Source organism: Acartia tonsa, chromosome 9 (genome assembly GCF_053477335.1).
Source record: "Acartia tonsa isolate MP-2025a chromosome 9, ASM5347733v1, whole genome shotgun sequence".
NCBI classification, from domain to species: domain Eukaryota; kingdom Metazoa; phylum Arthropoda; class Copepoda; order Calanoida; family Acartiidae; genus Acartia; species Acartia tonsa.
In genome coordinates, this window is record NC_137268.1 from 45,805,206 (window position 1) to 45,817,274 (window position 12,069).

Consider the following 12,069-nt stretch of genomic DNA (forward strand, 5'->3'; position numbering starts at 1 on the left):
TATCACTCTTTTGTGGCTTATCCCTTTACTATTCTTACTTTCGTAGCTGTACTACATTTTTCTTTTCTTTTTTGAATACAAAATCAACCAAAACATAGCAGGTTCCTGAATATTCTTTAGTGAGAGCCTGAAAATTCTTCAAAGCTGCTCTGAAAAAAATAAAACCAGTTACAAAAACTTTCTGTTTGAAAAATAGAAGCATGACTCATCTATAATACAAAGTAGAACGATGTCTGTCTGTTTGTTTGTGTGTTTGTTTGTCTGTTTGTTTGTAGCGAAGAATCTCGCCAACCGCTGAACCGATCGGGTTCTCCTTTACAGGGTAGCTTCTCATAGTTCCCGGGAAGGTTTATAACTATTTTCTTGGGAGGTGGGACACCCCTAACCCCCCCCAAAATGAAAAATACCCCCCCAAAAATTTTTTTTTTTCTTTTTAAAACTAAAATTAAAATAGTGGGGTCGACTACCCCCTCACCCAAAAAAAAAATCCCCCCCCCAAAAAATTTTTTTTTATCTTTTTTATTTTAAATCTAAAATACGAAAAATTGGTTTGATCAAACCTCTTAGGGCAAAGCCCCTAGAGGCTAGGGGCGTAGCCGCTAGTAATACACATAAAGTACTTGATAAGTAGTTTCTAAATATTTTATGATTTATTTTACAATAGCCACTTAATCCTTTCTAAGTATATTGGGTCTGATTTATATGAAATTACTTTATAACGCAATTATAATAATGAAACTTACTTATTAAAGACAACATGAGCTCCTGGAAACCATTTTAGTAGATTTTCCATCAAATCATCACTTTTAGAGTAGCCTTTCTCTCTACAGATAAACTAAAATAAAAAATAAGGATTAAAAAGCTTTAAGGAAGACATTAAAGGAAGCCGCTCTTATTGCTAAAAGTCTGTCACAAGTAGACCCAATACCCAAAATTTGAAGCCTCCAGCTTTAATAACAAAAAAGTTAAAGCCATTTGAAAATGACATTTTAGGTATATGAAAATTTTGAAAGTTCTCGACACCTAATGATAGAAATTTAGAAATGTTATTTATTACGTTGCATAGAAAAAATATTAAAAGCTAATTTTCAGCAGAAAGCTAGGTTGCCAGTAACTGAATACATTCTAAAACAAAAATACCCTTTTTCATGGACAAAATCATACAAAAAATTTAAGTCTAACTTCATTGCAAAAGCTGTTTGTTATTTGTTGAATTAATAAATAATATATACCTTTTTACCATGAAGAAATGAGAAAACATTTTTTGCATGGACAAAATCAATTTTGAAATATTCAGGTAGCATTATGTCCCTGCGCTGTACTTCTCTCTCATGCTTCTTTGCTGATGATACCTAACAAAGAATCAGTGCATAAGAAACTAAGCAATGACAAGCCTTAACAAGGAACGGCCAATTATAACAAAACTGTTTGCAATAATAAGTAAAATATGTGTATAAGGGTGTAAGAAATAAGAAATAGAAAACATATAGTTTTTAAAAAGTTACAGAAAACTTTAGCAGAGATAGATTTAAAATGTATACAATTAAAGGAAAAAAAGAGTGGATTCCCCTACCTGTATTTTGTTCATCATATAGTACACTATTCAAAATAGAGCTTTGAGTGACGCCCTTTTTTTTTTTTACAAATACTTATATTTTGTTATTATAAAAATTGGAAGAACAGACATATACAAATACTTTTAGTGTGATTAGACTTCCTTGTTTAACTTTGACAAAGAATAATATATAGATTCTTAAGAAACATTGAGGGGCAACAAGACAACAATGAAGTTATGATTAATTACATATTATTATTTGTAAGTTGTTTTTGTACGAAGGGGTTTACTTGCAGAAAGATACTTATCAAAGACTCTATTTGAAATTGTAATTCGTGTACTTCAATTTAAACATACTCTAGTTATAGAGTAGCTCTACTGCTAAAGTATAACGTAATTACCTCACTCATTAAGGTTTTGAAGTCAGCTTGGGCCTCATAGATATCAGCAAGATTATGTAAAACAACCGAGAGTTTGTGGAAGTCTATATCCACTGTTTTATACCTTAAAGGGAATGGGCACCAATAATTAATAAATTTGATTTTCTTGAGTAAAGAAATATTTATGATATGGACATGAACAACTTTATGTAAAATAATTGAGAGCTTGTGGAAGTCTCTATCTACTGTTTTATACCTTAAAGGGAATAGACAACAACAATTAAAATTTTTTTAAGGTTATAAATCATAAAACATTGAAAATTAGCAGCAACGTTTTTGATATAGATATCAGCAAGATTATGTAAAACAACTGAGAGCTTATGGAAGTCTATATCCACTGTTTTATATCTTAAAGGGAATGTGCACCAATTACAATAATCAATAAATTTTATTTTACTGACTAAAGTAATATCTATGATATGAATAATGAATAATAGCATGCTTTTTAAAACAACTGAGAGCTTGTGGGAGTCTATATCTACTCACCACTACTGTTTTACAACTTAAAGGGAATATGCCATAATAATTTAACAATTTGTTGGCTATACGTCATGAAACATTGAAAATTATTATATATTTAGCGAGATCAAGAGCTTTTGGAAATCTATACTTATTGTTTTAAACCTTAAATCAAAGGTAATAAGATTTATATATGTAAGAAGTAAAAAAAGAGATCCATATCAGTTCAGTGGTTAAGCCGAACTTAAAATAGTTGCAAACACAAAGACAGGCAGACATCTTGTTGCTTTTATACGCTATCCCCTGGCTAATACCTGTTTACTAAAGCCTCCATGAGTTCAATGGAAGCTTCATATCCACATGCCTGGTCGAATTTGATTATAGCCAACTTTTGAACAATCTCCTTATACTCTGTCCAGGTTATATTTAAGCTGAATAAAATAAGGCATGGTAATGTTAAAAAGACAATGAGGAAAATCCCATGAATCTCAAGCCCCCTTAAGTGTTAGGGTTACTAAGTCTTACATATTTCTAGTTAAGGTTAAGGAAAAATTTTTAGGATAGCTGAGGATTATAAATATTATAAGATTTGGCCTAATAATGTCAAGAAATATCAAAGTTTTCTTATGTTTAAGTAGATTTGATGGAAGATAGTGTGTTTAGCCTTTATTATTTGCAGTTAGAATTCAGATGCACATGGGGAGTGGAAGATATAAACCTTAGTAAGCTTCTCTTACACTAAATTCTCTGGTTTTCAATGGGTTTTGGCAGATTTATGTTCCATATTAAACCATGCTTATTAACAAAATGAGATTTGTGGACAAGAAAAATCATAATTAAAGTTCTTTTAGAACATTTTATGTTAGGTTTCGTGATTTATTTTTATAACTTTTGTCAACCAATAAGTATACCTGTTTGGATTCATTACTAATTTATCCATGTCATTTTCAATGTCATCCTTACAACCAAACACTTTCATAGTTTTATAATTATTAAGTAAGTAAAAAAGCCACAATATTGTTAACTTGAAAGAGAATGATCAAAAGCTCCTTATAAGTAATGAATACATGAATGTTTCAAAGTTACAAGAAATGCCATAAAATTGTATTCAGCTGGCTCCAGATGGCTACCCAACCTTCAAAATGATAATCACCTAAACATTAAAAATCAACAACTGCAGTTCAACCGCCTAATAATAGATAGACACTACAATGGATATGGGATAAGTAACTTGACTTGATTGAAATATTAAGAAGTGCAAAATTTTAGAAGTAGCTTTTATTAAAATTTTTAAAGTGTTTGTTTCCATTCCTTATTCTCTAGAGCTTTGATGGATTTTTTGAATTTTTCTTTTAGCGAAGGATCTTTCTTCATCTCACCATACCACCATTCAATTATTTTTTGCTGCAATATAAAAACATAGTTTTGATAAAAATAATAATATTGTAACTGGGTGTCTCTTTGCAGGAATGAGGTATAACCAACAAGCAAATTAAATCTAAAATAATATTTGGGGGGCAAATGGAGAGGTCGTCAATTTTACGATGTGTTGCCCCCCAACGACAGCTGAAAAACATGCATAGGTTTCGTGATTTTCTTCCGAATTAATTTCGTTATTGGTATGAGCTGGTCTCTTTGTCTGTAAGATATAAAGTATACAATTCTTCAATTCTTCTTAAATTATTAATTAATAATTTAGCTACTCTACACACACAGGGACATTGGGCTGTTTAGTACACTAGTCCCCAAAGTTTTAAAATAACGTTTTCTTATTCGTTGTCTGAACAACCTTTAGGACTTCAATTGAATTTAATTGATCTATTCATTTAGAAAATTTTCATCCACTAATCTATAGAAGGGGTAATTTTGTGTATCATCCTTGGGTATGTGCAGAAATTTATCGGAAATTGTCTTATCCCTGTAGATCCCTGCATACCTGCGCATCTTTGTTATGTTCAATTTTCTTAGTACACCAGGGTAGCAGGGATTCGAACTCTTGTAGTGTGAATGCACAGTTCAAATAGTTGCCCCTGTGATATATAATTGTATAAAAGTAATCTCAGTTTTGTATTTTGTAGTAAAGTGAAAGGTTTTGCAGGGGAATATGTACTGTACATAAAGGGAATAGTAGCTTTCGCAATATTCCGTAAAATTGTGAGCAAGCTTCCACTCAAATGCGCTTATTAAATCAAACTGTTCTTAATGTTGACCAAACGCATAGTATAATTAACCGCAAAATTCAAAAACAGTTTGAACTATTAAGCGCAATTGACTGGAATCTTACTCTCAATGCCTACTATTCATTATCATTGGATTTAAAACTTTTTTAGCATTAATCGTACAGAGTACAAAAAACATAAAATTTAAAAGATCAATTGCCATTAGGTCTTTTGTACATTGTGTCTTTTGTCCATTAGGTCTTTTTCTTTTTGCCTTTTGTCCATTTGTCCAATTTTGTATTATATTTTTTCTAGGTATTTTGTGCCTAGGCCTCTCAGCTCAAAAATATTTAATAATTCTTTAGCTTACCTGGAGTCAAACTTTTTGTAGAGATAGAATAGAATTTCTTTGTAGGTATCAAATAAGATGGATAATTGTCCAGTTTCCTATACAATAAAAAGTTAATTTAAAATTGTACTTTTCAGTATGGCTTCGAATCCGATTAATTTCCGCTGGATTAAAACTAAGTCAGAGCCATACTGAAAAAGCAACTATTAATTCGAATAAAAAAGATAATTTTCCACGTAGGATTTACAGAGTTATTAAAATCACTGCTGGTTTTATTGGCTTGGGTATTCAGCCCCTCAGGGCCAACAAAGTTGGAATTACTAAATCAAAAAAGCAAATTTCATTTTTATTATTAAATATGGTTATTTTAAACTTATTATTGTTCCTTGTTATTAGTTTCCATTAATCCATTTTGTTTTGCCATTTCTTCTATTTCCTTCAGCGTCTCATATAGTCTATACTCTAATAGAATAATATTGGATTTTTTATTATACTTACACCAGATTATCATGAACTCTAATAAGGTGAATCTTATAGCTGGCAATAATAATGATCCCCCCTAGCTTCTCTCCTTAATTAAATCCCCTCCCCTTCTAGAGGATTAAGGAATTGACCAATAAATGATGGCCATGGTAGCTACCCAAATTGTTTACATTTTATACACAGTTTATCTATATTACAAAGGAGAACGATGTCTGTCTGTCCGTCTGTCTGTCCCTTAAGATCTCGGTAACCACTGAACCGATCGGATTCTACTCTTCAGGGTATATACCTATTGGTCCTGTGGTGGTTTTAAGCTATTTTCTTGGGGGGTGGGACACCCCCAACCCCCAAAAAACAAAAAAATCCCCCCCCCCATTTTTTTTTTGCTGAAGATTTCCTTGGTCCTTTAACGAATTTCACCTTAATTTTTTTTATCACCTCTAGGGGCAAAGCCCCTAGAGGCTAGGGGCGAAGCCGCTAGTATAATATATTTCTACAGCATTTTCTCAAATTTTAACCTTGTAAAACCGCCTACCAAATTTATTGTTATTAATTTATTATTAAATAGTGCTGTGCTACTTAGGGACTTGATTGACGTTGTTATTAATACTAAATAAGACCTTAAGTTATGACTCAAAGTAAATATCATGAAGAGATTTCTATAAAGCTAGAATAGACAAACTTAACCATAACAAATATTAGCTTTACTAAAAACTGAAAACTGAAAATAATTACAAAAATATTAAACCTGCAGTCACCAGAGCAAAATAATAGTTTTCAGGTTCCAGACTGTCAAATCCTGGTCCTTTATTTGGATCACTAAATCAATAACAATATTCTTAATTCAATAGATCCGGTCCTACAGTCAAACAGAAAGATCATGCATAGTATTGTAATACAGACAATTTTCCGAAAATAATACGAAAGACCATACATTTAATACCAGTTTATTGGCCCCATAAACCAAGGAAAGTGGAATAAATATCATAATTTTCGTTTTATTATCAATGGAAACCTGACTACCATGAGGAAGCTATTTATACGGCCTATAAAAGAGTAATGGATTAGTGTAATAAGACGTCATTCTTCAGCCAAAAATTTTTTCAATTTATCCGCCTTTTTTATAGGCACCATAAAGAGCTTCTCTTATGAGCGACAAACCAAAATGAGTTTTATTAAACAAAGTACTTAATTAATAGGATAAGTAGAATTGATCTAAATATTGCATTGCCTTGATTTTGATTTAGTATAGAACTGTCTGATATTAGATGTATCCACAATAACATTTAAAATCTTTCCAATTGTGTCTATAACCTTCTCATATTTGTAACAGAAATCTTTCTTAGCATCCTAAAGTTAAAAAAGTATAAATTTATTGATTATAAATGTATAATTTGGAAATATTAACTAAACGAAAAATCTACAATTTATTTTCACTGTAAAAAAAGTAATACCTTAATTTAAAGCATAAAGAATGACCTTAGAAATTTTTTTGGGTTGTCCCTTAGAATGGTGAAATATTTTTCCAAAAGCTTTCTTAATAGATTTTCTAATTGTCTAAAAAAAGGAGAAATAATTTTAATCTTAATAATATTTCATCATTCTAAATTAGTAATAAGATTTTAAAGGGGATTGTCACAGTGGCGTGCGAACCGAAGGGGGCATTTGGGGCAATCGCCCCCCCCCCCCCCCCCCAAGCGACCAAAACGCCCCCCCTGCCCCCCCCTAGCCACCGCCCCCCCTGCCCCCCCCCCCTAAATGTTGAAAAATGCCCCATTTTGCCCCCCCCTGGTCAACAAAAATGCCCCTTTTTGCCCCCTACCCTATTTAGCAAAACTATCCCAATTTCCAAAAAAAAGATCAAGAAATACTCCAAAAAAAATTTTTGGCGCTTCGCGCCAAACAGACAGTTACTATTCATTTAACCTTACCAAATTTTTTAATTAGTGTAGAAATTAGGTTATAATCTTTAATTCACTGAACATAACAAACCAGGTAATAGGAAGTATTTTATTTTGTATAATATAAACTTTTTACCAAAGAAATTTTGTACATCCCCAATGATGATACACAAAATTACTCCTTATATAGATTTTGCCAAAATTTTACAAAATCTTCAAAATGCCCCCCCCCCTAGACAAAGTGCTTCGCACGCCACTGGGATTGGATTTGTTTTTATTTACAAAATATTTGTTAACTTTTCTCAAAATTAAATACCTTGGGATCAATGCTGCAATTTATATTTTTTGTCAAGAAAAAATCATCAACTGCTTTCCTAAGATCAAAGCCAATTTTAAGATGCCATAAATCAAATTAATTAATCCACTGAAATCAAATCAAAAGTAAGCAAAAACAAATTATTTTACCCTGTAACAATTATAACAATTATTGAATTGTAAAAATGGATAAAATTGCATATTTCAAATTTCCGTTTTTTATCGATTGTAATTTAAAATGAAAGTAAAACAATAGAGGGGAAAGGGGTTGAATAACTGTATGTCTTCACCCCCCGAGGACCCTGTGCCGACTTTCAATTGGGTCTTTGAAAATCAACCAATAGCGTTGGGAATATTAACATAGTCAATTCGCTACAAAAGAGCAGTGAGCAATTTGCTAGCAGACGATAAAGATCCCCAACAGGTGGATCCAGGTAGTTGTCTGGTTATACATCTATATTTATAGATTTATTATTTAACAAGGATGACAAAATCCATAAAAGCGAAGCACTGAAACGGTAGGACGAACGGACATTAACACTTGTATAGTGTCAGAACTTAATAATCAGAATATAACGTACGGACGGACCGACCCTAATTATAGAAAAGATTCGCTTTTAAAAAGTGGCTTATAATCCCTGTATTTTGCAACATAGGCACTCTTCAATGCTTCACCCTGTAGAATTAGGGATATTAATTTAAATAAAAAAACTCAAAGTAAAACTTCTATACAATAAATTACTAGATGTATGTATATATGTATGTTTGTCAATTTGTAATTTTTAACCTTGCCTAACCTTTTCAATTTGTCTCAGGGAGGAAGGGGACATTGGGCTGTTTATTACACTAGTCCCCAAAGTTTTATAATAATGTTTTCTTATTTGTTGGCTTGACAACTTTTGGGACTTTTTCCTTTATATACCTGGGTTGTCTATGATACAGTAAGTGTGGCATTTTTGAACTATTATTACAAGTAGGGTAATGTCAAATAAAAATAAGACAAATTTTTGGACACAAAGGTTTTAAATATTTTATATCCTTCCTCGATTGGTAGGGATTTGTTTGGGTAATATTTGATTAGAGTTCCAATTACTCTTCCATACATCTCATACATGGTCTGAATTAAAAAAGAATGCTTTTCTCTAATCTGCCAATGAATTTTTTCGCCCAATTTTTCATACGCAAAAAAACTATAAGTTACTAAATCATAGCATTTTATAGTGCCTATATAAAAGGGCATAAATTCAAAAACTTTTGGCTGATGTATCCCGAATGAAGTCATATTAGAATATTGGACTATTCTAAAATGACATCATTCGGGTTGTTTAGACCAAAAGTTTTAAAATGTATCCCCCTTTTTTATAGGCACTATAAAGACCTTTTTCTAATTGTTTCTTGACCATTTTTTTATTTCATCCAAAGAATTATTGAAACTGACCTAAAGACCAACTTTACAAGTATGACTTTAAAAATCTATTCTACTAATTTGACATTTTTTAATAAGATAATTATTTTAAAGATTTTTAACTTTAGTTAAATTACACATATAATTTTAAAAAAATGATATTAATTTTGTACAGTTAATAAGCTGAAACATATTTATCCATTTAAGTCAGTGCCTTGGGTACTTATATCGAAATTATATCCCCACTGTCCCACTTACTAAAGACAAATACTATACTCCCCCGTTCATTACCTGTTTTGGGGAGACATTGAATTCAGCCATAAAAAAGTCAGTCACAATTCTTATCAGACTTTGTTGTAAACTATCACACTAAAACATTTATGTTTAAAGATAGCGAACACAAAAAATCTACACTTTTTAAAGTTTTAATTGAAGCTCTTTATAGTTCCTATAAAAAAGAAACAAAACTTTTAACCGAATGACGTCATATTAGAATAATGGACTATTTGGCTAAAAGTTTTTGAATCTATCCCCTTTTTATAGGAACTATAAAGGGCTTCGTTAAATTATCAACAACTTTGTTAAAGTCAAAGAAACACAAATTATAGAGAAAATAACAATTTTAAAATTGAAAGCATCCTTAGATATAAGTAAAATGACAGGCTTCAAAAATGCATGAAGATTTTGTAAGTCGTGGACAGAACCTAATTAAAAATTAGCAGCGCTACTGAAAAAAGGGATCACGGAAAGAAAACGAATTTGTGTCATATTTTCCCAGTAGCTTTTCTCCAATTTCTAGCCCCTGCAAGGGACTCTAACCATCGACATTTAACTAACCTAACCTGACCAATAGTAATCAAAAGCTACCGTGAAAATACGATGAAACCCTCTACTACGTTTTCTTTCCATGATTTAAAAATCTTACAGGCATAAGACTTGTATTGAGAATATTATCAATCAAATCTTCATTCTGTCGGCCACCATGCTTGGCCAACTCAAGCTTTACAGGATCTTCCAGTTTTCTAAATTTTGAATTGGTCTGTTAGTGGACAGTTTTATTTGACAGTTAATGACCTTACTCTCCAAAATCTGTATATAAAAGTAACCTTTAAGCAAATTATAATTATAACTATTTTGAAGAAGTGTTCATCCACCTTCCCACGAGAAATCGCCACCAGATTTAAATACCCCACAAAAGGTTTCCTTTTTCCTTACAAAACTGAAATTTGAAGTAGGGGGTTGTCTCACCCTTCAATCAAGTGTCTCCAGAGGCGATCAAGCTAATAATTAATACAGTCATTATCAAATAAATTAATCTCTGCCCTTCTCACTTTCAATTGAAAGAAAAAAGCAAACATAATCTATAATACAAAGTAGTGCGATGTTTGTCTGTCCGTCTGTCTGTCTGTCCGTCTATCTGTCTGTCCGTCTGTCTGTCTGTCTGAAGCTTAAGATCTCAGTAACCACTGAACCGATTAGGCTCTACTCTTCAGGGAATATACCTACTGGTCCTGTGATAGTTTTAAGCTATTTTCTTGGGGGGTGGGACATCCCCAACCCCCCCGCCCCCCCCCAAAAAAAAATATTTTCTTTTTAAATTTAAATAACACAAAAGTAAGTTGATCAAACCTCTTGGAGCTAAGCCCCTAGAGGCTAGGGGCGAAGCCGCTAGTATAATATAAACTGATTCAAACGATTTGAAATACATACCCAACAAAAGCTTCCAATTTTTCAAGCATTGAGAATTTTGTGTTCTCTATTTTATTAGTGCATTTTCACCAAAAAAAGAACAATATTTTTCATATAGGGGGGGGGGGGGGGGGTTAAGTAGGGCTAGGCATAGATTTTCTAAGATTTTCCTAAAAGATAATTTTTTTGTTTTGTTTTCTTAAAAATTGATTAATTTAATGGACGTTATTAAAGGACAATCAAATATTCTACATTTGCCGTTCGTTTATTAAGAAATAATGCAGTAATTTCCTAGGGTTTGATCTTGTTTGTTCTTATTCAGCTTTGAACTTTGGAAATCATCATCCTAGATTAGGAACTGAGTAGCTAGACAAATAAACAACTTTTGATGTCGAAATGTTACTCTATGTCACTACTGTAGAGGGGCCCCATACTGTAGTAGTTTTATAATTCACTACGCTGTGGTTAAAATCATTTGAGTTCAATATTCTTACAGACTTAATTCGGAATTTGTTTTAAAATATTATCACGCAATCTTCTCTATGAATGACTCCTCTTGGATTTAAGAAGGGAGATTTGAAGGTTGTTAAGACCCTACAAATCAAGCAAATTATATCATGATTTCCCTCATCCATGCTCGTTATTCCTATGAGAGTGCCACTCAAAGGCTAGGAATATCTAACAATTGATTGGGTATCTTCCACGAGAATTGCGAGTCAGCTTGAAATGTAATATGTAAAAATTATAAGTGTGTGCGAAGTTTAAAAATCTAGGATTGGCAAAAGGATCCTCCCTTCCAATCTACATTTGCATCTGAATCCTAATGCATGATATTTAGAAGCATACATGTTATATTAAAACCAGCAAAGCTCCTCAATAAATGAATATTACCTTTAAAACACTTGTAACAGTAAGAACGTACTGAGCATACAATTTTGTGTTCTTTGGTCTGTTTAACATTTGAACACTCAACTAAAAAATTAATAATCATTTAATTATAAATTGGACCACGATCGCCGAAATCAGAAAAATAAAATTTCACCAAAAATAAATAAACTAGAAAAACTTTTTGTCTTCTGGTTAAAAATATAATTATATTTACAATTTTAAATGAAATATAAAAGTTGCTTAGAAGCAACCAACTAAAAATGATGAAAGATAAATATTTTGATAAAAAAAACTTTTCAAAACATTTTTGCTTTAAAAATGCTTTTACCTTTGCAAGGAAGCTTTCTATGATACAGAACATCTTTATCTTAAGACTCCTTTATTTCAATTGAATACAATGATTTTGTTATGCTTTTTAAATTCTTT

General features: G+C 31.8%; 1 protein-coding gene and 1 long non-coding RNA gene across 2 annotated transcripts; both read right to left on the reverse strand.

Annotated features, from left to right (window-relative positions):
• Positions 1 to 34: 34 nt before the first annotated feature.
• LOC145327576 (uncharacterized) lies at positions 35 to 10,867 on the reverse strand. Its single transcript, XM_080171115.1, has 18 exons — positions 10,777 to 10,867; positions 9,992 to 10,088; positions 9,358 to 9,435; positions 8,703 to 8,778; positions 8,299 to 8,336; positions 7,663 to 7,719; positions 6,677 to 6,795; positions 6,194 to 6,264; positions 5,345 to 5,424; positions 4,984 to 5,057; positions 4,391 to 4,484; positions 3,764 to 3,858; positions 3,366 to 3,410; positions 2,769 to 2,885; positions 1,957 to 2,059; positions 1,233 to 1,352; positions 744 to 835; positions 35 to 149 (listed from the first exon to the last, which is right to left on the reverse strand). The coding sequence occupies exons 1-18, from the start codon at positions 10,803 to 10,805 to the stop codon at positions 35 to 37; spliced, it is 1,500 nt and encodes a 499-aa protein (XP_080027241.1). The 5' UTR covers positions 10,806 to 10,867.
• Positions 10,868 to 11,023: 156 nt separating this feature from the next.
• Positions 11,024 to 12,018, reverse strand: LOC145327577 (uncharacterized). Its single transcript, XR_013882186.1, has 3 exons — positions 11,972 to 12,018; positions 11,647 to 11,727; positions 11,024 to 11,101 (listed from the first exon to the last, which is right to left on the reverse strand). It is a non-coding gene; the product is annotated as an uncharacterized LOC145327577 (long non-coding RNA).
• Between the last annotated feature and the right edge of the window lie 51 nt (positions 12,019 to 12,069).